A 25313-nucleotide genomic window follows, 5' to 3' on the forward strand; every position below is an offset into this window, starting at 1 on the left:
TTAAGGTCCCCAATTCTTGAAATTCGCCTTCGACCCACCCTGAAAAAGACACTTAGTTATTTTGAAACTCTGTATCCTCTTTATAACGAACAGTTATTTTAAATATGTTTGTCTGTCCAGTTTGAACGTACCAATTCTGTAGCCCTTGTAATTAGCCGCGAAGGAGAAATAGATGAATTCAAAAATTGAGCTCATGGACCCTCCTTCAAAGCCTATTTCTTTTTCAAAAGCAACGTTGCAAACGATAAAGGATCCCTTGATCACGACAGGAAATCGATTCAAGGTCTTACACTGTAGTCTAAATACACCGTAATCCCAGACTGCCCTGCCGGCTATAAGTATTTTAGTCATGGGTCCCGTTATGTTATCAGGATCGTACGAAATTCGTCCTGTTCCGTATTGGTATTTCCCTTCTTGGATAAAATTAGCGATGCCCTTGATACCGTCGGCGGTCGGTTTGCTGTCCTCGTCCAAGTGCACGATCCAGTCCCGGTCATCCAGACAACTGACCCCATCTTCCAAACAGTATTGAAGATTTCTGCCTAAATTATGTTGATATTGTGTTTAAAACCCGTTCGGCTACCAATATGTCGATGTCAAAAACAGATTGAAACCAAGAAACAAAATACCTTTGAACAATGTTCCACTTTTCGTTTTGTAATTCTTGGGTACCAATATCTGAGTCACGTGGCTATCACGTGGTAAATCCAAGCCTTTTTCGGTGACGATTTCCACGATGAAATTCTTGAGTCCAACACCGTAACAAATTGATTTTATCAATTTCGTGTTTTCCCAAATCATATCTCGGTAATCTCCACGGGTGACGATTCGAAATGAAATGCGGGGTAATTTGGACCAATCAGCTTTCAGTTGAACGGGACCAGGGAAACAGTCGTAAACGATTAAACCAATTATATTCAAGGTCGTCATATATAGTCTTCCGAACAAGGGAATTACGCTCAAGACGAAGATTATGACGTATAATGTCAGGGATAGGATGGAATTGGGTTGCAAATTGTATTGCCAGGAGCAGTTGGCTTTGTAATATAAGAGGAATTGGTTCACCAAGTAGAATAGTGTAAGTAACACCAGACAATGAGCAACGTGTGCGATTGAAGGCATCTGAAAATTATGAAATTTGTAGCTCAACTCAAATTGATTTTAATTTGGGTATGCTAGTCGGTCATTTTCGAGAGGCTAACCACTCTCAGAGTTTCTGTACACCGATTACTGATTATAAGTAATTCTTTAAGCACTGTCAAGGGCAGGAAACTTATAGATTACGCGTAATGCCTGTAGTACAGTCGTGCACAAGACTGACCTCTCGGTCATTTTTCGTTTGTAAATTACAGATTACTCTAGTTAAATTACTATGATTTACAGACAAAAATTATAATTTTGTTTTCGAACTTTTGATTACTGTATCAAGTTACGATAATTTCTCATTCTTATACCAGTTGTATAAAAACTAAAAAATGAATTTGATCAAAATCAAATTGATTCCAAAGAATAATTGGAACATTATCATTCTCTAAATGCACTTAACTTGACTTATTTTAACTCTACGTTTAAGTTTAGGTGAAGGTTTTTTTGTCTTCCAAATTATTAAGATTTACAAACCTTCGCTTATACGTTTTCACCAATATTGAGAGACGTGGTTGCTGATGAGCTGCTTGAACCTTTTATGAATTGCGTTTTATTTTCGTACCTTATTTTTCAATTTAACAGTTTTATTTCAAACACGTACACGGAAAGCTATTGGTTTCTAGAACGCGGTGTTAAAATAGATATTGAAAACAAGGTTGACTGCGATGCCCTTGTAAGTTGACGTGCACGTAAGCTGGTTATAATGAGAAAAGTTGATAATATTGGTTTATTGAAAACTAACATGAAAAACAGGGGAAAAAATTAATTTACAGCAGAAACACTCAAAGAAAATCATATCTTAAAAAAAAAAAAATTATAAATTTCTTCAGAACGTGAATTCTGTTGGATCAGTAGCCCTAACTTGGAACACACCTCTAATTTGGAACACTTTTCTTTAACTCATCATAACTTAAGTTTGGGAGCTTGAAATGAATACTTTAAGGGCTCATTTCGAAGACTGAAAATCCCTCTTTTCATAACACACCACCATAAGACTCTATCCAGAGAAGATACAATCATAATTAGACAACCTGATAATTTTGAATAATTAATTTTTAATACTCAAAATGAAGAGAAAGTTCGCCCATGGGTCTCTCGGGAAAAAGGCTTTCAGGACCAATATAAAAGCATAGATGGCTAATTAAATAAGTTTCTTATTTAAGTTTAGGGGTCATCCATAAAATACTCAAAGCATAACTCGAAGGCACACTGTCCCTTTGGGAAAAATGTTATTGAAATTATATTTTAGACTCAAAATTTATTTCCCAAGGAACATCTTCCTTGATTTATGACAGATTTATCAAAAACACCCTGTATATAATATTAATCACTAAGGGATAAACGTGGATAAGTCATGGAAGTCATGGAAAGTTAAAAAAAAATATCTGTGGCAACTCTTTAAATTTTTATTATCGGATTTAACCATTTATTATTTATACGTTTAGCTGAAATTTTTTAAATATCTTGTTTAATTACAATGTTTTCTTGGTAACCGTGAACGAAAGGCCTTTAATAGATGCCGCTACTTTAAAACACCTAAAGTAAATCAGTTTCATATACACTGGACTTACAATCAAATTTACCATTAAGAAAATAGCAATTTTCTTCCAACTAAAACTAGGATATTTCTTATACAATAGGAAAATTCCCGCGTACATGTCATGGGCAATATGGACCCCGATTATCCCCAAATATAATTTAAAATTCAAGAAGGGCAAGTCCAAGAAGATCATGGATGTCAACGATACGAGATACAGTACTTGCAATTTCCAAATTAATATTATTGTCAGGGTATATGGATTTCCTTTAGCCCAGTATTCTTTCACTGTTGGAAAACCCTTAGAAATACGGGATATTTGAGAGACGTACGCCTCGACGGTCAAGGTGCCCAGTTCGATCATCTGACCCTCGATCCAACCAACTCGGTAGCCGCTCTCGTTAGCCTTAAACGAGAAGTAACCAAACTCCCAAACTGAAGATTTCAAGCCATTGTCGAAAGATATCCGTTTTTCCAAACCCACATTGCACGCGACGAAAGAACCCTAAAATGAACAAGGGCAAACAATACTCAGTGTGGGTTCCAATGTCCTAAGGTTATTATGAGAGCTTGTCATGAAGTGAATGAGGTAGGTGACTAGGTCATAGACACCGGTGAGGCGCTGCAGTCAATCTTCCAAACAATGTACTTGATTGAATGCTTACTTTCAAAACTGACCAGAAACGATTCATGGCCTTGCAGGAAACCTTTGCTAATCCATAATCAAACACGGTTCTGTTTGCCATTACTAGTTGAGTCATAGTTCCTGTTACGTTCTCTGGATCGTACGTGATTCGACCCTGTCCACATTGGTATTTTCCTTTCTGGATAAAGTTCGCGATGCCCTTGATGGAGTCAATGGTCGGGGTGGTGTCCTCGTCCAAGTGAACGATCCAGTCACGCTCTTCGAGGGAACTGACCCCATCCTCCAGACAGTATTGAAGATTTCTGCCTAAATGATGTTGACAGTGTCTTTAATTTTGCCATGGAGAATTTATAAGAAGGGAGACTTGGAGTCAGACAAAATGCACCAGTCCCCCATTCCTAAAACTGTGCCTTTCCCCGGTTACCATGGTTACCGCTTTCCCCTCACGGCAAGATAGCGTACATTCTCGCGCATGCGTTCAAGCCTCCTTGCTCTAGACTCATGAGCTTGATTTTGCTTGTCCAAGACTCCCTCTCAAATTCCCTATACTTACCCTTAAACAATGCCCCACTTTTGGTTTTGTATTCCTTGGGTACCAATATCTGAGTCACGTGGCTATCACGTGGTAACCCCAAATCCTTTTCGGTGACGACTTCCACGATGAAATTCTTCAATCCAACATCGTAACAAATTGATTTTATCAATTTCGTGTTTTCCCAAACCATATCCCGATAATCTCCACGGGTCACGATTCGAAATGAAATCCGGGGTAATTTGGACCAATCAGCTTTCAGTTGAACGGGACCCGGAAAGCATTCGTACACGGTTAGACCAAATATGTTAATTAGGGTCATGTGAAGGCGGGAGATAACTCCGAGGATGCAAATAAGGTAGAGAAGGCAGTTGAATATCGAATCAGGATAAAGTTGGTGAAATCCAGGGACATGATCTTTGTAGAAATAGACTGAAGTAACGCAGAGATAACATAAGGATACTAACACCAGGAGGTGAAGAACGTGAGCCAGTGAATACATCTGCGCAAAAACCAAAATTTTACTTTTTCATTCGGAGTTGGATCAAATGCAAATAGAAAATAGTAGAAAGTGAGGGAGAAATTGGGATATGTACTTTAATCTACTTTGACCCAAGGTATCTTTGTATCAAAGTCCAGTCTGATTGATAATCAACGCTCAGTCCAAACCGCTTTAGCTAGAGGGCTGAAATTTTGCAGGGACGTTATTGATAAGTAGTAGGCGCTCTCACTAAGAAAGATTTTGGCAATTCGCCGCCATTTTGAATAAAAATGACAGAAATGTTTAAAACGTTCTTTATGGAGTAACGTCCGTGAATTTGAACCGATTTTATTTAATATTTAGTACAATGGTTCCCCATATCCCAGTGCTTTATGGTAAGCTATTGGGTCTAGATTTTCCGCCCAAAAATGGCGACTCAAAAAATAACAAAAATATACCGACAGGCATATTACATAACCCTGTTACATTTGATCCTCTTAAGTTATATTAAAGTTAACCTTGATTATTTATGAAATCATAACCCTATAATGTCAAAGTATGGCTCTACCGTAGGGGCTTACCGTATCGGCTTTGTCTATGCAAGAAAAAATGATTTAGATTTTTCCTAACCATGCAGTTTTTATCGTATTACTCTTTATTCTATTTAGAATTTTAGCTATTTTTGTTGAAATTTGAGCCACCCAAAGTCAAAGATTGTAAACCAAATGGGTTTCGCAATTAGCAGATGAAATCCACTTACCTTTCGACGACTGTTCAATTCATGTACTAGATTTTAGAATATACCGCGGAAAAAGTGAGCGGCGATATGAAAAAGCAGCTGCGTTACCCAATTTCGTCGGGCTACAAAAAGAACGTAACTATATATACGACATATTTGCAATTAAAAAGCGGTGTAGGTTATTTTAACCGTAAGGCTTTCCGATACAAAACCACGTATGTCGAGTCACGGGGCTTTGAATTTCAGGCGTTGATTTTTAGTGTACCAGTACTGCGAGCGGATGATGTTCTATATCCAGTGGAAAGCGTGAACGTTTAATACCAAATAGGTTAACCTTACTTCTACTGAAGCGTTAGTGTTACTTGATGAAAATTCGGATTGATTTACAATCCATGGCAATTAAATCAATATTGGCAATAACTTCAGGGCCGTCGAGAGACATTGCGGGTCAAGGGAAAAATGACGGAATCGAGGGCCCCATCAAGAAAACCCTGCACGTCACCCGGACCCCTGGAAAACTGAACGAATTGCATGCCCACCCTCTATCGATGGCCCTGAATAACTTTAATTATAAACCCAAATTTACAAAGATGAAAACGAATCAGTAAATATAAGGTCAATTTCACTGGTATCTAAACTTTGGGAAAAGTTATTGGTCAAAATGTCCTTGGTTTTTTTAAAAAAAATTATGGGACATTTTGAAATATTATTGGACAATTTCTAGTGTCCCGTGCTTATTTCCGGCCCATTGCTCAAAACACCATACTTCATTTTACTTGCCAACTTTTGAAATCAGGGTATATTACCAAAAATATTTGTGACTGTGACATTGAGTAGTCACAAAATCTTTAATTGAAAAAACAACAAATCGGCCCATTACGTTTACAGTTTTTATTCTTCAATATATAAATGATACTACACAATTAATTAGAAACTAGTTATAAACATTGCCCGTATCAAAATTCTATATTCCTTCGAAAAAAAGTGACCTAGGGGCAGTTACGATAGTTTTTAAACAGATATCCAGTCTCGAGGCAGATTCCAATAATTTCTCCGTTGGAAGTCCGGCATGTATCAATCCAAACGTCGCATCCTTGCATGGTGTAATTGCGTCCATTTGAACCCTGTTCTCTGCAGGTTCCGGCTTCCATGCTCGCTTGGGCGGCGTCCTGGTTACCGTCCACTATTTCGGATCCACGGTGCAGACGGCACTCGCCTCTGCTCTGAGATTGACCATGGCTGTTTGACCCGTTCCCAGCAGGAGCGCAATCGTCAGGGACAAACTCCTTCAAATCGGTTATTGATGGTTTGCTCGTTGTTAGGACCTTGTCCCACATTTGAGACAATAGAAACTTGCAGTCTGATTGGCAAGTACTGCTCTGACTGGGAACTGAGCAAATTGAGGCGATGAAAGACACCATGACCGTACATTTGCGATCCTCACGACAATAAGGGTTCAAAAGGTCGGTGATACCTCGTTCGTATAGACCTGTAGAAATTATAACAAAGAAGTTGAGTCGGAAATAAAGATATGAATTGCGATCCTAATATGCCTAGTAGCAAAAGAACCCGGCGTTTTCAGTTTGACCATCAAACCATTTTAAAAGATGGACACGTAGGGCTGACTCAACAAATTCAAAAGTTTACCATAAAGCCCGTCTTTCAACTAATCCTATTAGCTATATGCATTCTTGGCTACCCTTTAGGTAAAGCGGGTTGAACTGGGCATTTATAATCAGTTAGTCAGTCAGAAGGTATGACATAAATGATAGTCAAGTCAAGTTAGGGTTTAGTGATGTTCCGCTTTAGAGGTGCAAAGGGAAAGGTTCAAAATAAATCGAAGCTTACCTTGCGTGGTATTATTGTAAGTCCTCGACGAATTGTAAGCTGCCACTGAACCAATGAGTCCAACCGCGACTAAGACCGTTAGAGGAAACAGGCACTTCATCGTGAATCGGTTGATTTATCCGTAATAACTTGAAGATCTTCAAAAACGCAGACTTTTATACAAAAATGAGCTCGCTATGACGTTAACACCGAGATAACGATGACTCGAGATCTTGTTTGTTTTAGATTTCTCAGAATATTCGCTTAGTAACTAATAAACAATGTGGCAAAGTTCGTTTTAAGGGCCAAGTGAACGAAAAATAAGCCTTGAGACGATTAGTCAATGTCTTGAATTTAAGTTCTCGGTAGTAACTTAAAGGAGAGCGGGATGGAGTGGTAATCCCCATATCTGTAAAGTTACAGTTTGTACTGCCCCCATCTACGACAACGAAGTCCTCTCAGCATGCTCAGCGTTTAGGTAGTTTCGTATGGTACGGAAACGTAAATGACGCCCCCTGTGTCTTAAAAAAATAAACTAGTTCTTATACAAATACTATGGCGCTACGCGACAGTAATTAACAATCACCTACTGAACGGTAGGGGCGTGTGCGAGGAACACTGGGAAACTTTCATAATACCACTCCATCTCACCTCATTAGAGACCATGAAACCGTTTTGAGCCGTCATGGAAAATCTTAACCTCATTTTTAAAAATAATAATTTTATCGTCAAATGAAATATCTTCTTGATTAACAGGAAATTTTGAAATTTCGACATTTTTCTAAAACGGTTGAAATCTCTTTCGTAATTTCTAGTGTAAACATGGCTTAATTGACGCGGCACGCTTTGAGATGAAGTATTGAACCGTTAACAAGAGAACCGTGACTAATCCTTGAGAAACACTCGAAGCTAGAGAGGCCCCAAGGCATATTTTTGGTTGATAAAGAAAACTGTTGTTTTTCGAAAGTTTCCTAATGATTACGGCGATTGCTCATGATTTATCTAATTACGAATTTCCATAGAGGTCCTTGAAAATGACATTCGTTTGCCAAACAGGGCAGAGTTGCTAAATTTGAGTTTAATCTGGAAAATTGCAACGTTGAACGTTTATATAAATATATTTCAGAGAAGATAATTGTCCAAATTAAGAGTTGACTTTGTTTATTCTTAATTGAAATATTCCTATTAAACATTGGCAAGTCGTTCTTGGTGTCCTAAAATGCTCAGGGAATATCATTTCCCGAAGACTTGACGCTTGTTTATAACAAATAATATTCTCAACAAATATTCTTTAATATAATCAGTGAAAATCAAATGAAGTAAATAGTATGTCTTGATTAATTTTTTATTTACTCGTATGATTTTTAACAATATTGAACAAAGATTTTATCTCGAAACGGAATTAATAAGTGACCATTGTACTGGTGCCTTGAAAATTGTAGAACCTGGCAGCATCTCCATTTTTGTAGCTAGTTCTCAAACCCTGACCGTGTCGAACGGCTAAGGCGTTGCGAATTTTGCCCCTGATCAAGTATTCAACGTAGTACGTTAATGTTTTCCTATTGGCGTAGAGGTAGATGTCTTGGATTTTTTTCTCCATTTCGGGAATGAATTGGTTGGAGTACATGACCATAACCGCTTTGTCGTATTGTTTGTCCGAGAAGTACATGCCGCTGTACTCTTTGCCAGAGCACCTGAAGCATTTGTATCTGTATTCCATTTTTTTTGGCCTTGAATCCTATAATAAACAATGCAACGCGAAAGAAATACGATTATTGAAGGGGGCACTGAAAAGACAAGATACACTTTTTTAGAGAAAATAGTTGCGCGCAATTCATTACAATTACGTATACTGGTTGATATATACAGGGTGTTTATGAGAGGTCTGTCAGATATTTAGGGGGTGTTCTTTGGGAAATTTCCAATTCGAAAATGTTAAGATTGGTCATAGAAGTTACATTTTCGACACGTCCCATAATTTTTTACAGACCCTTATGATCTATAGACGCGGGCTTTACGGTAAACTATTTAAAATAGCGGACGGAAAATATGAGATATGTCCCGACGGGCAAAATTGTATCCCTTTTGCTGCTAGTTAATATTATAAGGCTATCAAACGATTTTGACACGTGTACAGCTACTCGCCTTGTTGAATACGGCGACGGCGAAGTTGTAGAAATCGTATTTCTTGCTCAAGTACGGGTAAAGGTTGCTGGCTAATTTCCCGTTGTCCTCTCCCTTGTGTTTCTCCATCCATTCGGTCAAGTCGTTGTCGATCCATTGATTCATGGCGTTGTTTGGAATCCAATCTTCGTCAATGTAATTAATCTTTTTAAACATAGTCTCCACTCTCGCCTGCATAGTTTGCGCGAATTTTTGAGTGTCCTTTTCGGTCGTTGACGTGTCCAATCCGAGACACTTGATGGCCGCTGCCGACGCTCGGATCCTATCAGAAATTAACCATTGGTCAACGTTAATACTTTCGATGGAGTTTGTAGCAAGGAAGAAAGTTTGATTTTGCAAACCAAATTAGCATCGATCTTGGGTAGCGAATTCATTTACTTCTCTCCCCTCTTACTACTTTAGTTATGTAACACTATTCTTTCCTGTCTGACCCTTTTTGTTTGCTCTCTAGCTCATCAAACTTCAGATGGGCATCGCAACGTGCTAGGGTGAATTCTTTAACTGTTTGGTACTGTACTAAATCGGTCCTCAGCAATCAACCCACAAACCTTGATTTTCTGGACGTGGGACAAAAATCCACAAGCGCATGCGCCTTGGCATATAGTTAAGCGCTAATAGAGTAATGATAAGGGAACTATTTATCGCGTATGTGATTCGGCTTATTATCCTTGTTCCAAATGTAAAATGATATTGGAAAGAATCATGTTACAATTACCCCGCTTTGTGGTACACTTCTCTCGAGGAGAAATATTATATAATTCTGATATTATATATTTTGGTACGGGACACAAGCACCGACTCAGTTATGTTTAGTGGTCGGCATTTGGATAGATTAATATCTGTTTGTTTTATCTTTATCCATAACTTGAAATTATCCACGGGAAGTCTATGCTTAATGCAATGTAATCACGAATAATTATCTGATTATTATCCATGGATAACTGATTAACCAAAATTCTGTGGATTATCTTGTCCAAACGCCGACCACTAGTTATGTTATCCCCTATTGGGTTTATTTGATGCCCCATTCATCGACTCTCAGTGTCTATGTACTTACGCGTAAACCAGGATGGGCTTGGCCAAACTTGAGGCGTATTGGTTATGATCGTAGCCGTACAGTTCAGCTATGTAGGCCGGAGATTTGGATTCGAAAATCTGCGTGACGTCATTGATGAATTTGTCGCCCGGGAAGTTTTCGCACGAGCTCTTGACCCTGTTGCGGAAAGCCTCGCTGTTCTGAGTGGCGAAGATTTCGATTTCTCCTTCCAAGAAGACCAAATTGCTGACCATTTGCTCGATTCTGGCGTCAAATATTTCTTTCTTGAAGATGTTCGGTAATCGGTTAATGGCGTTCTTCAGCTCCGCCGTTTGTTGTTCCAGTTTCTGAAAGAAAAAGTTATCAATCTGTATTCGTGGTTGGCAAATGATGCGAAAGTAGTTTACTGCGGAGGTTTAAAGAGGAATGCATGCAGAATTGAAAAACTGGTGAAAAAAGGTCAGGAAAGGCCAGGCAATTTTATGATTTAATTTGAACAAAGTCAGGCAATTTTAAGAATTAAGTCGGGGAACTAAATTTTTGCACTGATAAGTTCTTGGGTTTTTCGAAAATTATAACGTTGAACAGTGTTCCAGCGTTGCACGTTACAATTTATAAGTAGTTAAAATATAATTTGGAAATGAAGAGTTAACTTGTTCATAACAAATTTACGCTTAACAATGACTATCACAATTTGCCCTATATAGGTCTGGGAATATTTCAAGAAATTGTCAGTCTAGAAAAGTCAGATTTGTCTCCCATCAAGGTATCGGGGATTTGAAAAATTTTGTGGCAACCCTGTTTCATTTCTACACGAATGGAGTATTGCGAGGTGATAATACCTTAAATTCGGCCATGATGGCGTCGTGCTTGGGGTCTTGCTCGGGCAAGAAAAAGGCGATGGCTTGAAAAGCGATCCCGACTGGACCGAGAAACGAGGCGATTTTTCCGGCAATTGGCAAGAATTCTTTGACTTTATCTTTTTTAAGAAAGCTCGCTACTCCCTTCAGGACGTCAGCGCCGCCTTTCAAGGCTTTCTTATAGTCAATCTTGTCAAGTCCGGCCATTTTTTCCACGCTTGCAATGTTGCCAAATGCGGCCCTGTTTTCCAGGCTTGCAATGTTGCCAAATGCGGCCATGTTTTCCAGGCTTGCTATGTACGCGTCCAATCCTTTTTCCAATTCCTCCGCCTTGGTCTCGCATTGCTCATGATTCTGTAATGAAAATATATTAAGTTTGGCGACAAAACACGTTAGGCTGGCCAGGTTTCTACCGGTGCCAAGCGTTTGTAGAATCTATTTCATTATAAAAACATTCTTACGTATTGTATATGTCCGCTGTCAAGGCAGACACCCACGATATCTCCGCTTTGGAAAGGGTATTCGTCTTTGCAAGGTTTTGACGTGATATCTCCCGGGTGTAATTGCGAAGGTTGTCCTTCAACCGAGCATGTCACGTTGTCACTTTTTGCTACAAATGCTTCCAATTCGGCAAAAAGATCCTGTACGTTAATAAACGGTTGTTTACTGTCCAGAATAATCAAACGCGTCCATTAAACAGTAACGTCTGCTTGATAAAGGGTGAATACGGAACGTCCGGAGGGTATGTGTGAAGACCGTTAGATAGGGCTTCAACTTTACCAGTCCTGCCCCAAAGTCCTTGTGTTTGAAGCCACATCTAACTAACGTCTTTGGATGATCCACGTACCGTGTGTTCCGACTTACCATAAGTTTATAAGATATGTTCCTTCCATAAGTATGACACTACCTATACTTGGTAATGCTAGAAACTTACAGCTCGAGATAACTAGTTCGAGAACGACGGAAGCGAGAATTGCAGACTACACTCCGTGGTTAATTTTGCAGTACTTCCAACTTCCTATTTAGTCTACATTACTAAGCCTTTAACAGCGCCAAAACTAGACGTCGCTTTGCGAGAATCTATGACCTACCTCAATCACTTCGTGACAAGCTCTCAGTAACCAGTGACAAACTTATGACCAACATATCTTATGAACTTATGGTCTCACGAAAAAATCGTCTCTATTTTACCCCCGACCTCTGAAACCAGGATCTTACTAAAGCCTTATTGTCTTACGTCGAAATCATCGTCGCCTTCATAAAGATCTTGACCTAAATAAAAGTTGGATGGCGAACTGAACCCCTTGTCATCCTCAGCCCCACGAAAGGAGTTGTCCACGAGAGCGAATGCCTCCTCATGAGGACACACTCTCCTTCCGGCGTTAGGGTCCGATTCTTGTTTTGACGGATTAATTAAGATCGGTGAGCAGTGGTCTGGCACGAACTTGAGCAACTCTACAATGTCGGGTCTGTTGTTGACTAACGTCTTGTCGTACAAGTGGTGCAGCAAGAACTTGCAATCTGATTGGCAAATGGTGGATCGACTGGGCACTCCGCAAAAGGACGCCGCGAAGTTTGCTAAGACTTCGCAGGTATGGTCCTGGTTACATAATGGTAATAGGAGATTCTTGATGCCTTCTTCGTACCGATGCTTGTTAGACTGATCTGAAAAAAGATTTTGTTGTATAGATTGGAGTGAGTATTTTACGGATGGCCCCTTAAATTTAATTTAGAAACTGAAAGACAATGACTTTTAATCTAATTAAAGGGGTCATCCCTAAAATACTCAAATCTTAATTTGAAAACAGTGTCCCTTGTAGCAAAATGGAGATAGAATAATTTCGACTCAAAATCTCCCAAAGAACATCAACATTTTTGTATTGTAATCGTTCTACTAGTTTTCGCTTCCCATGATAGGATTTATAAAATCCATGATACAGTACGACATCCCATAATATTATATTTCATAGGTCACCGATAACTATCTCAATTAAATCTAACCTGTTATGATTAGCTTAATTCTGACTCGAGACTTGGCGAATAGAGCGATAATGGTAGGGTGTGTTTATCGAGAACCATTTCAATTGAACACCAGCAGTGACAAGAGCTCGCCTTAACGACAAAATTCAAATTTTCTCTCAAGTTATTATTCCTCAAAATTACCAATGACAATTTTTTATATTAACCGATAAGGTTTAATAGGATAAATAAAACACATGGCTCTGATATATTTTTTAATAAACGGAAGATAGCTTGACATCCGATACGACAGCGTCTGCGTCTCTGATTTTTTGTTTAATAGATACCGGGAGCCCAGACATCCTAAAATCTCTATGAAATTCTATATTTTGGGCTCATCCTATACTCGCCTATTATTATATAAAATATCCAATGTATCCTATATTTTTGGATCTATTTTCCAATACCCATATGTTATCCTGTAAATCCCATATTTTTGAACCTATTTTCCTCTAATATCTGTGAATTCCTATATATTTTTGGGCTCACCCTATACTCGCCTATTTTTATATAAAACATCCTATGTATACTATATTATTTGGACCTATTTTCCTAATTCCACACGTTATCCTATAAATCCTATATTTTTTAAAATATTTCCTCTAATTCCATAAATTATCCTATAAATCCTATATTTTTTAACCTATTTTTCTCTAATTCCATAAATTATCCTGTAAATCCCATATTTTTGAACCTATTTTCCTCTAATATCTGTGAATTCCTATATATTTTTGGGCTCACCCTATACTCGCCTATTTTACTATGTATACTATATTATTTGGACCTATTTTCCTAATTCCACACGTTATCCTATAAATCCTATATTTTTAACCTATTTCCTCTAATTCCATAAATTATCTTATAAATCCTATATTTTTAAACTATTTTCTCCTAATTCCATAAATTATCCTATAAATCCTATATTTTTTAACCTATTTTCTTTTAATTCCATAAATTATCCTATAAATTCTATATTTTTCAACCTATTTTCTTCTAATTCCATAAATTATCCTATAAATCCTATATTTTTTAACCTATTTTCTTCTAATTCCATAAATTATCCTATAAATTCTATATTTTTTAACCTATTTTCTTCTAATTCCATAAATTATCCTATAAATTCTATATTTTTTAACCTATTTTCTTCTAATTCCATAAATTATCCTATAAATTCTATATTTTTTAACCTATTTTCTTCTAATTCCATAAATTATCCTATAAATTCTATATTTTTTAACTTATTTTCCTCTAATTCCATAAATTATCCTATAAATCCTATATTATTGACCCCATCTTTGTATTTTTTCAATAAAATAACTTATAAATCCTATATTATTGACCCCATCTTCGTATTTTTTCAATAAAATAACTTATAAATCCTATATTTTTGAACCTATTTTCCTATAATTCCATAAAATATCCTATAGATCCTATATTTTTTTTCAGGGAATATAAAGAATTTCATCAAAAATCGTGGAATCTCTTTTGACCAGACATCGAAATATCTCCGCAATATTTTACGTTAAATATTCATAAAATGAGATTTAAACGAAATTGTTGATTTATATATCACCCCTTGTCCCTTCTTTTATTTAGAACAATAAAAATTGGGCCCTAAACTTCAGGGAAAATCGTAGAAGGTCCAGGAAAAACCTGGAAAAGTCAGGGAATTTGAATTTGAAAATTTGGTGGCAACCTTGTATTAACCATTAGTTAATCGGATGACGCCTCTACTATACAAATTCGTAGTTCTTGAATTATAGAGAAGTCAACTTTAAATACCAAATATCAATTTGCAAATATCAATTTGAAAATGGGTTAGGGTTGGGTGCGTTACAAGTGCACTCTTCCTACGGATCACGAATTAGTCAGAGGTGAAAAGGTCAGGAATAAGTCAGGAATTTAAATGTTTTTCCCTAACAAATTTAGGGAAAAATCAGGAAATTATTACGGAACAGCGAAGCACACGGTCTTCGAGTTATGATTTGAGTGCTTTAGGGATGACCCCTTAATTAAATTAGATATCATTGTCTTTTAGTTTCTTAATTAAATTTAAGGGGTCGTCCCAAAAACACTCATCAAATCATAACTCGGAAACAGTGGCCCTTAAAGGGAGGGTGAAGAGGAAAGTAAAGTGATTTTTTATCGATTCTTCTACTAATTATAAGACCATTCTGCATAGTGAAACATCAAGAAAATATCTCCGAATGATTTTAAAATTCAAATTAGCTTCAGATTTTATGGATATTTTGAAATAGGGGCTTCCGACCAATCGTATAACGCCCTGCTTTCCTGTTAACAAAATTTCCGTTGCACGCTCTACATCTCGCGCCACGATTGTCACATAGCGAGCAACCTTTATCAAATCTCGCGCTAAATTTCATTCTGTATGGAGCGTGCCACGAGAATTTTGTTAACAAGAAGACAGGGCGTTACGCGATTGGTCGGAGGTCCTTATCCATAAAATCTGAACCTAATTTGAATTTTAAAATCATTCATCAGGGGTATTTCCTGGATGTTTCACCTTGCAGAATGGTCTTATAATTAGTAGAATAATCGATAAAAAAAATCACTTGATTTTCCACTTCACCCTCCCTTTAATTGGGGCAAAATGGAGATAGAAATTACATTTTCGTCTCAAAATTTATTTCCCAAAGAACATGGCAGACTTACCAGAAACACCCTGTATTGACCGTTGAAGTATTTATTTTAACCCGAAAATTTCATATACGAACCCCTGAATTGACCAAGTCATAGATAGTGGTAGACTCATTTACTTACCACCGCTGGCTGGCGAATCTCTCCTTATCCGTGTCCGAGAGGTCAAGGATTTCGGCGCTCCAATGACCCCCAAGGCTAAAGCGGAGCAAAGCGCCAGGACCAAGAAGGCGTTCATGTTTCGCGGGCGAATTCTACCCAGACGAATAACCGCAGTTGAGTTTTTGGTCGCGGAGGATTTCCTAAATTTCCATTGATAGCGAGGAAATTGAAAACCGATCTCTTTCTCGATATTTGTTATCGAATGGATAAAATGAACTAAACGTTTCTGTTCTTTTTCAATTCTAGGTTATACAATCTAGTTGCTAACCAATTGGAAATTTTAAACAAAATGTGTTTATCGTTTAAGGCTGAATTTTGTAGCGGCGATGGCGTATTGGGGGTCAATCTCTTCTTTGGTCAAGTAGCCACTGCCATCCTGATTTCGGCTCCGATACGCACGAAAGACTTTGTAGAATGTGGGTTTGTTTTTCTGAATCCATCTCGTGGCCTCCTAGTAGCTCAGTCTGTCGTTTTGACGGACGTCCGCTTATGCAAAGATTCAGTCTAAATGGGCCAAGCTGTCCCAGAGCCGTTCGTCTACCATGAAGGGGGATTTTAATACTTGAAATTGGTACTTACTTGTACGGGATATGTTCCATAAGTTTGTCACTGGCTACTGAGAGCTTTTCACGGAGTGACGTAGGTCATAGATTCTCGTAAAGCGACGCCTGGTGAGGCGCTGTCAAAGGCTTAGTAATGCAGGCTGAATTGGAAGATGGAAGTCCCGCAAAACCATGTGTAGTCGATTCTCGCGTTGTTCTCGCAACTGGTTCTCCGTTAGGCTCTTGCATTTCGAAGTATATGAAGTGTCATACTTATGGAACATATCTTATAAACTTATGCTTGCGCTGGTGAGAAATCATTCTAAGATGACGCAAATGAGAAACAGACTGAACTTCAATCAAGTTATCATTTTAATTATTATTATTTAATTCTCATACACATTGTGATTTTTTTTACAAATAATGATAAATGCTCGAAATATTTGATTTAGTAAGTAACCATGGTACTGACGGATCCAATGTTGTAGAACCTGGCGTAGCTTGACATGGTAGCTCTCAAACCCTGGCCGAATCGGCAAGCCATAGAGTTTTTAATGGAACCCCTTTTTAAGTAATCGACAAAGTACTGCAAGTCGTCTCTACCGGCGTAATCCCAGACCTTTTTCACATAGTCCTCAACATCGGGGATGTAAGTATTCGAGTACATAATCATGACGGATTTGTCGTATTGTTGGTCCCAGTAGAACATACCGCTTTTATCTTTACCAACGCACCTGAAGCAATCGGTACTGTGAGCTGCCGTCGAGGTACTAGTAGTCTGCAATGTAACGAAATGCGTCATAAAGAGTTATTACGAATCTTTGTGCCCCTATATATCCCACGTAAATTTCTAAGCCGATTTTGTGGGCTGGTTTTGAGCGCCTTCTTCGTCACGCGTACAGAGTCTGTCGTCTTGCTAAATGTAATTTCATTTAGATGATCGTCTGCTTATATTCCTAGAGCATGGTCAGTAAAGTCCCGAGCCCATATGATTGTGACGCAGCAACGCGAGGTCAGGCACCCGCGCGCAAGGTTCAACGCGTACTAAATCCTCAGCAATCAACCCACAAATCTCGTCTTGACGTGGGACAAAAATCCACAAGCTCATACGCCTTGGCAAATAGTTAAGCGGCGCTAATAGAATAATGTTGAGGGAACTAATTATCACGTATGTGATTCGCTTTAGTAACCTTGGTCCAAATGTAAAATGATGTTGGGAAGAATCGGGTTACATTTACCCCGCTTTGTGGTACACTTCTCTCGAAGAGAAGTATTATATACTTCTGATAATAGGAATACTCGCCTTGTCGTAGATGGCAATACCGTAACTGTAGAAGTGGTACTTCGTCCTCATAAACTCATATAGGTTGTCGGATAATTTTCTATTGTCTTCTCCCTTGTGCTTTTCCATCCAGTCTTTCAAATCGTATTCGATATATTGAGCCATGGCGTTGTTGGGAATCCAATCTTCCACGATGTACAAGATCTTCGAATGCGTTAATTTGACTTTCTCCTCTAGCGTTTTCGTGAAGTGATCGAGGTCCGATTCAGTCGTGGATTTGTCCAAACCAAGACACTTTGAAGCCGCCGACGCCGCTCTTATCCTAAAATAAGAAAATTTAGGACAAATTTAGTCCGCCGTCGAAAGTAGGACGTTAGCCAAGGGTTAGCTCTTGGCTGTAATACATGCTAGCGTAAGTTTATAAGATATGTTTCATGCGGATGACACTACCTATATTTCGTACTGCTAGAGACTTACAGCTCGAGCTAGTTCGCAAGCGAGAATTGCAGACTACACTCGGTTAATTTTGCATGACTTCCATCTTCCTATTTTGCCTGCACTAAGCCCAAATTTGACAGCGCCTCACCAGGCGTCGCTTTCTATCAAATCTATGACCTACGTTACTTCGTGACAAGCTCTCATTAACCGGTGACAAACTTATGGAACATATCTTATGATGCTAGGGGATGGACTCACAAGCTAGCCAGGAGGGGCTTGAAGTAACTTTCAGTTTCATCGATACCGTATCCCATCAACCTAGATATGTAATCGGGCGATTTCGCGGTTAAAATCGAGTTGATGTCAGTGATGAATTTGTCACCCGGGAAGTTGGCGCACGATTTCTCGACCTTATTGCGGAAAGCTTCAGTGTTTTGAGACGCAAATAGGTCGATATCGCTTTCCAAGTAGTTCAAATTGGACACCATCTCCTCGATTCTGGCGTCAAACAGTTCTTTCTTAAAAATGTCGGGTAGTCGCTCGATGGCGTTCTTCAGCTCCATGTTGCTCTGCTCCAATTTCTAAGAGAACGTGAAACGTTTGTCAAAACCCTTGAAAGCTCTTAAAAGCGTATTGAACTGTGAGAATAATCTTTTCGTGACAGACTGACATTATTATTATTATTATTAATTATTTGTAATTAAAATACCTTGAATTCGGCCATGATGGCGTCGTGCTTAGGGTCATGTGCGGGCAAGAAAAAAGCCACAACTTGGAAGGCGACTCCTACTGGTCCGAGGACGGTGGAAATTTTTCCGGCAATAGAGATGAAATCCTTGACCTTGTCCTTAGCTAAGAAGTCAGCTACGCCTTTAATCAAAGTAGCTCCTCCTTCAAAGGCCTTTTTGGCGTCAATATCTCCAACTGCAGTCATGGCCCTCATGTCTTTGGCATACGCGTCCACGGCGTTTTCCCATTTTTCGATATCGACATCGCATTTTTCGTTGCTCTGAAATTGGATTCGAAAATTTCAAGCTTTTTCTATCGTGCGCTGACTTTAAATTAAGATTAAAGATGTCGTCTAACTTATCGAAAGTAATTATTTATTCGCTCTTTCACCCAACTTACGTAGTAAAGGACACCGCTTTCGAGGCAGACACCCCAGATATCTCCTACTTGTAACGGGAACTTCTCACCACATGGTTTTTTCGTCAAGTGTCCTGGTCGTAGATTTACCACCGACGGTAGATCGGGATCAAAGCAAGTTACGTTGCTAAGGTCGTTTTCTACTGATTTGAACTCGGCTATCACGTCCTAAAAATAATTCGATCATAAAATAATAAGTTCTTGCGGATCTTGCCTAATTAAAAAACTCAGCCCCACCCCAAAACCCACGGGCTTTATTGGGTTTTACCCACCAATAATGCCACCCATCACCAAAATCTTCAATTTTGATAAATTTAGAATGCTAGAATATTTTAGTGACTTCTTAATGACAATTTCTACCATTCACGCTACTGATAAGTATAAAAACCCTAATAAAACTCGGTGGGTTTTTTCAAACCCTGCCTTGGATAATGTTAACAATGATAATCGTGATGTTCTTGCCTATGGGGTAGGATAGTTTGTTGCCTGAAATTGTGAACCCCATAACAGTTTACCCACTCGCCTCCCGCATTGCTTGTCACCCCTTTGGTCTAGTAGGTTTTGGAGGTCTTACCTGAAGGTCTTCGTCGTCATCAAACTCGAAACCCAAGTGAAGCATGTTGTGGTTTTCAGCCTCGTGTGTTCCCGGAGCTTTCTTGAGGCACAAACCATTTTCATCTTCGTCTTCTTCGTCAGATGGCGTTGATTGCTTCAAAGAATTTTTGTTTGGTAGTGCCGGGACGCAGGCATCGGGAACGTATTTCTTCAACTGACTGATTTCTGGTCTGTTTTCGGCGAAAGTCTCGTCCCACAAGTACTGCAGTAAAAACTGGCAGTCTGTTTGACAAATCTCCATTTCGCTTGGCACTCCGCATATCATCGCCGTTATGGATACCAAAATCTCGCATTCAAGCTGGCTATTACAGAATGGTGTCAAGAGGTTTTTGATGTCCTCTATGTTTTGGTCCTTATCGGACGGAGCTAAAAGTTTTAATTAGTTTCTCCTTCAATATTGTTTGTTTAATGACAAATTGGATAACGCAACTAAGTGTGTATCCTCTTTATACTTTAGTTATGTAACATGATTCTTCCCGGGGCCCAGGCTGACCATTTTTGTTTGCTCTCCCTTGCTCATCAAACTTTAGATGAGTAACTATCGCCCCGTGATAGGGTGAATTCCATAACTGTTTGGTGGTAGTAAATCCTCAGCAATCAACCCGGCCACAAACCTTGATTGTCTTGACGTGGAGGGACAAAACTCCACAAGCGCATGCATGCGCCTTGGGAAATAGTTAAGCAACGCTAATAAAGAATGATGATGAGGGAACTATTTATCGCGTATGTGATTCGGTTTAGTAACCTTGCTGTATGTAAAATGATGTTGGGAAGAATCACCTTACAATTACTCCGCTTTGTGGTGTACCCACAAAGATTTACGTTTCTTAAAACCATTGTGATTGGAAAATGAGCTGAGCTTTGGAGGTATACTTACGGTCATTGGATAGAGAGCCTCTTGGGGCCTTTGTCCTTTGGGGTTTCCTTATAGCCGGGCTGCGCTGTGAGCCGCCAGCCACGGCCAGAGCTAAACCGGCGCAAAGAGCGAGAAACAGTAGCGTCGCTTTCATGTTGGCTGAATGCTCGCTTGGTCCAAGAGCAATCGGTTGTTTTTTAACGACGCAAAGGTTTATATTTCAACTAAAGTGCTGATGCCACTAGGCCTTAATGATAACGAACAAAAATTGCAAACGGACACTTTCTCAAGTGCTCTTTATCGATTGCACCGCTATACCTTTCTCCAAAAAACCCAATCTGGTTGAAATTTAAACGAGCTGACTTGAAGAAGAGATAGAAGCGGATTCGCTTAAGAAGATCACAGAGATTTTCTTCTTTGCAGAGTTTTACAATTCCCCTAAAATGCAAGACCTATATTTTCGGGTCCTATCCTAATTTCATCTATAATTTCAAGGAATATACCGTGAAAATTCTAATATCTCACAAGTTAATGTGTACCCTTTTAATGATGGTACACTTCTCCTAGATAAAGGTACACTATCATTCTTAGGTTGAAGATTAGTGAATAAGCCTCTTTTATGTAACCATGAAGTGATATCTAGTTTATTAGGGAGAAGGTATGATTTCTAAGTATTCGCGCGCCATAGTCCCAGTTCCCCTTTCAAAATACAAGGGGGGGGGGTAACGTAAAAGGAGAGAGGCCAGGCTATTTCGCTACACTCTCCTCAGTCGGACAAATACAAGTAATTTTTCTACTCATTCGCGTCGCTCTGGCGTGAGTTTTGAAGAACCAATGAGATGCTGGCTGGTTGTAATTTAGAGGCTGGGATTAACTCCGGACCTACGGTTGGACTGGAGATAAAGAGCAGGAAATGTGCAGTCGAATTTATACCTTCTCCCTAATAAACTAGATATCACTTCTTCGTGTAACTAAGAAGGAAAGACACTTGGTTTTTGGCGCCTGCGCTCTAGGCGCTTTGGGTCCAGAGAGTGCGCAGAGACGGCTATGGTCAACCCCATTGTATGCCCAGGTACTCAGGGTTGTCTACCCCCGTTTTTCACATCGAAGGCTTATTGGCTGATAGGTCTTACATGCGAGGTCACTTTTTTTAGGGGCCAATCAATGTTTTGGGGTTCATATATCCTTAATAAAATGTTGTTCTTCGACACTTTTCATTCTGACCCATAGTAAACATCCTTAATGTTATGGCAGACTTATCAGACACATAACATTTATAGAATATTTTCAGTGGATGTTTTGTTAATTATTTTGATGTTATTTTATCAGTGTTAAACGAGTTAGTAAAAGTTGTCAACCCTTTTCATTTTTCTCGTAGTATCGTTTTTTTCATTGCGATTTAATCGGCGAAAAAAGTGCTTGATTTTATAATATTTTTGACGAGTAAGTGCGATAATAAAATTTAGGTAAATAAGGTTTTTTTCTAGATCTCGTAATTGCGCAGATACGTTGGGGAACACGCCATCGCAAAAGTGAAAATTAATCAATTTCAAAAGATAAGATTTATGTTTAACAAGCGATAATTATCTTGCCGCCTTTAATGTAGCCTTCATCGCGCCAGTTCTTCTATTTTACCGGGTCTTTTTAACTTCAATTGTGAATTTATTTTTATCCATTTTATGAAATTATATTCTAATTTAAAAGCCAAGTGGTCATTTGGTCTTAAGATTGTTATAAGGACCTGTATTTTTGAACCTCTTCATTTCATTTAATCTTTATTTTGTCAAAGCCCTAACTGCTTCACTTACAATCAACGCTCAGTCCGAGGCTGACGTCACGCGAACATTAAAAGATTTTTCCAATCCGTCACCATCTTGAAAAATGTCGGCTAGAAATGTAAAAACCCTTTTTTATGGACTAACGTCCGGGCACATTTCAACAGATTTCACTAATATTTAGTACAATGCTTTCCTTTATTCTATAGACGTGCTTTATCACTTAACGGTTCCATTCACTTCCATCTATAAAAATGGAGGACTAAAATATAAAATGTCTGATAGGTCTGCTAAAAATTACGGGGATGTTCTTCGGGCGATTTTGAGTCGAAAATGTTCTATGACATTTTGTCGTTTTCAAGTTAAGATTTGAGTGTTTACATTGGTATTGTCTTTCAGTTTTTATTGTAAGTGATTTTGTCAGGCCTAGGCTATATTTTAGTTTCTAAATTGTAAATAGATGTAACTTTCAAAGTGACCACAATATCTTCATGACCATGCAAAAATGGTAGACATCTGGGGCACGCAACGTCTATCCGTGAGTGAATAACTGACGAAATTTGAGATGAAACGTACATCAAAGGCCTAACAAATACTTGAAGTGTTACACCTGTTGAATTTTCTCAAAGTGTATTAGTTATAGGTCTATTTCAAAAATTATCGCCTGTTCAATATCTCATTTTTATTGTGTATTATATATTAATATTTTACAAAATGCAATACACGTTTATGGATCAATTTCGCGTTTATCAAGGTAACCGTCGCCGTTTGTGTCGAGCTTCTTCAATTCCAGGTGGAACGATGGTACGGCCAAAGCCAGTCCGGGCTTGTTACTGTCCAACCACTTTGTGGCTTCCTCGTAATTCAATCGGCCGTCTCCGTCTTGATCGGCTTCCTCGATGACGCCTGCCAAGTATTCTTGGCTCTCGTATTCTTCATGGGGGTTCCTCATTTTCGCTTTCGAAGGATCTGGTCCGTAAAAGGCCGCCAAGTAACTTGTGGGACAATCGCAGTTCCAGCAGTCCACTCCGGCTCGACAACCACCGTCGCAGTTGCAACAAAAAATGTTACAACTACCGTGGCCGCAACATTGGAAGGCTTTCGATGTTACGCAGTCGTGGCATTTACTAACCATTCTGTCGCAAATTTTACTGCATGGTTTGTGGCAACAAACGGCGTCCGATTGGTCGACGAAATAAGCCAGGCCAAGAATGGCAAGTAGAGCAACGATTGTGATTTTTTTCATGTTGGTGTTTACTACGAGATAGAAAAAAGTGGATGAGAAATTAGGGAGTGCTTAAATTCTGTACCTGAAACGTTATTGTAATTGCCAATATCGTTCATTGAGATGGCGGCGCAGAGGATTTAAAATTGGTACTTACTAGTGATGAGAAGGAATTCAACTATCCTCGGATTGAAGTCAACCTCAGCAAACGTCTTTTATAAATTCACCAATGGAGTTTTTATGAATTAGATTGGCATCACTCGAGTCAAGCGAAATTAAATACAATCTCAATTTTTGTCGAGGTCACCATCAGAATTTGGAGAAAAAGTGCTTCATGGAGAAATAATATCGCCAAATACGAATTAGTTTTTGCGTATTTCCACTTTTTTTTCTGATAAACATAAATTTAAACTGATTCATTGGCTCGATAAAATTTTGGTTATCCGGGAAATGTGGGACGATATTAAGAGAGGGAACTTTAATTATTAGGGATAAAATCTTCAGTCGCTCAAGATTGAAGTCGAACCTTTTTGAAACTCTTGGCGACTAATTTGAGGTAAGAACGAATTTTAATATCAATTTAACCTTTCGTCCGCCTGTTTTTCCCATTCAAACCTATAGGAACGTGGTTCTTTGTCTCTTTCTTAGTCTTCAAACATGAGATTTTTGATCGCGATTGCGGTGATACTTGCCACTTTGTTATTGGTCATCGAGCGCCAATCAGTTGACGCCGTGTGTTGCAACGCTGGTTGCGGAAGTTGCGCCAAAAAGAATCTTTGTGGAGATTGCACCCGTCCAACTCCGTGTTGCGGTTACGGAAAATGCAACATTTTCTGCTGTAATTGCGACGGAGGTTGTCGATCAGGAAAAGGATGCGACAAATGCTTATGTCCAGCACCTCCACCACCTCCCTATTTCCGCTTTGCCAGCCCCAAGGCTAAATGCCCTTCTAAAAACACAGGTATACTTACAAAATGGAATACGTTCTCATTAGTACCATTAGTGAGTTAAACCATCGAGAACATATTTAATATCAGGTCACTCCCAAGGCCGGTAATTATATGATAATCTTTTAAGTACCAGATGCCCACATCTCGAAGAATCCTGGGGTTTCGTTTCAGTTTGGGAAATCGGGATTTCTATTATTAACGAAAATTCTAGCCTTGAACGTTACAAGATTTAGTTTAAAGTATAACAGTATACTCCTAAAATTGTCATCTTATGGTCAGGGAAAATCTTGATAACATCAGCTAGGAATTTGAATCTGAAACGTTAATGGCGACACTTAATACTAAATCTCAACCATAGCTGCCCAACAATTGAAAGCGCAAAGGGAGTCCGAAGCTCACGTTCAAAACATTTTGGCCTCTTGTGACGTTGACCGAGATGGCCGTTTGACCTTGCAAGAGACCCAAGCATGGGTCTCCCAGAACAAGCCAGCTCATTTGCGAGAAGCTCAGTACGTTCAGAGCGAATTCTCCAAGCTGGATCTAAACCGGGACGGATTCATTACCGCCGACGAAATTGATCCTTGAAGAAAATAATTATCTTTGATTAAAATATCTGTCAACGAAATAAATGTCTCTTTATTAAAAAAGAAAGAAATA

General features: G+C 38.9%; 5 protein-coding genes across 9 annotated transcripts; 1 reads left to right on the forward strand and 4 right to left on the reverse strand.

Annotated features, from left to right (window-relative positions):
- Nucleotides 1–2538: 2538 nt before the first annotated feature.
- On the reverse strand, nucleotides 2539–5811 carry LOC149678072 (glycolipid beta-1,4-mannosyltransferase egh-like). Of its 5 annotated transcripts, XM_089836088.1 has the most exons (7): nucleotides 5444–5811; nucleotides 5271–5369; nucleotides 5103–5203; nucleotides 4458–4546; nucleotides 3883–4363; nucleotides 3349–3635; nucleotides 2539–3188 (listed from the first exon to the last, which is right to left on the reverse strand). In XM_089836088.1, exons 5-7 carry the CDS (start codon nucleotides 4361–4363, stop codon nucleotides 2619–2621), a joined length of 1338 nt encoding a protein of 445 aa, XP_089692214.1. In that variant the 5' UTR covers nucleotides 4458–4546; nucleotides 5103–5203; nucleotides 5271–5369; nucleotides 5444–5811; the 3' UTR covers nucleotides 2539–2618. The 5 variants fall into 5 exon arrangements, with proteins under 5 accessions (XP_089692214.1, XP_089692216.1, XP_089692215.1 ...); XM_089836090.1 differs by lacking the exon at nucleotides 5271–5369 and having other exon boundaries at nucleotides 5421–5811; XM_089836089.1 differs by having other exon boundaries at nucleotides 5347–5811.
- A 146-nt stretch (nucleotides 5812–5957) lies between these two features.
- LOC149678073 (uncharacterized) lies at nucleotides 5958–7087 on the reverse strand. The gene is made up of 2 exons (XM_089836093.1): nucleotides 6930–7087; nucleotides 5958–6570 (listed from the first exon to the last, which is right to left on the reverse strand). The coding sequence occupies exons 1-2, from the start codon at nucleotides 7027–7029 to the stop codon at nucleotides 6071–6073; spliced, it is 600 nt and encodes a 199-aa protein (XP_089692219.1). The 5' UTR covers nucleotides 7030–7087; the 3' UTR covers nucleotides 5958–6070.
- A 10485-nt stretch (nucleotides 7088–17572) lies between these two features.
- LOC149678074 (uncharacterized) lies at nucleotides 17573–20102 on the reverse strand. Its single transcript, XM_089837066.1, has 5 exons — nucleotides 19810–20102; nucleotides 19218–19403; nucleotides 18799–19098; nucleotides 18348–18670; nucleotides 17573–17973 (listed from the first exon to the last, which is right to left on the reverse strand). Exons 1-5 carry the CDS (start codon nucleotides 20089–20091, stop codon nucleotides 17643–17645), a joined length of 1422 nt encoding a protein of 473 aa, XP_089693192.1. The 5' UTR covers nucleotides 20092–20102; the 3' UTR covers nucleotides 17573–17642.
- A 3086-nt stretch (nucleotides 20103–23188) lies between these two features.
- Nucleotides 23189–24021, reverse strand: LOC149678075 (uncharacterized). Its single transcript, XM_089837068.1, has 2 exons — nucleotides 23864–24021; nucleotides 23189–23738 (listed from the first exon to the last, which is right to left on the reverse strand). Exon 2 carries the CDS (start codon nucleotides 23725–23727, stop codon nucleotides 23209–23211), a length of 519 nt encoding a protein of 172 aa, XP_089693194.1. The 5' UTR covers nucleotides 23728–23738; nucleotides 23864–24021; the 3' UTR covers nucleotides 23189–23208.
- Nucleotides 24022–24036: 15 nt separating this feature from the next.
- Nucleotides 24037–25313, forward strand: LOC149678076 (uncharacterized). Its single transcript, XM_089837067.1, has 3 exons — nucleotides 24037–24262; nucleotides 24355–24667; nucleotides 25015–25313. Exons 2-3 carry the CDS (start codon nucleotides 24364–24366, stop codon nucleotides 25239–25241), a joined length of 531 nt encoding a protein of 176 aa, XP_089693193.1. The 5' UTR covers nucleotides 24037–24262; nucleotides 24355–24363; the 3' UTR covers nucleotides 25242–25313.

This window comes from Phalangium opilio, unplaced genomic scaffold, assembly GCF_054372755.1.
Source record: "Phalangium opilio isolate 3A_F unplaced genomic scaffold, DU_Popi_V2 ptg000042l_1, whole genome shotgun sequence".
NCBI lineage: Eukaryota > Metazoa > Arthropoda > Arachnida > Opiliones > Phalangiidae > Phalangium > Phalangium opilio.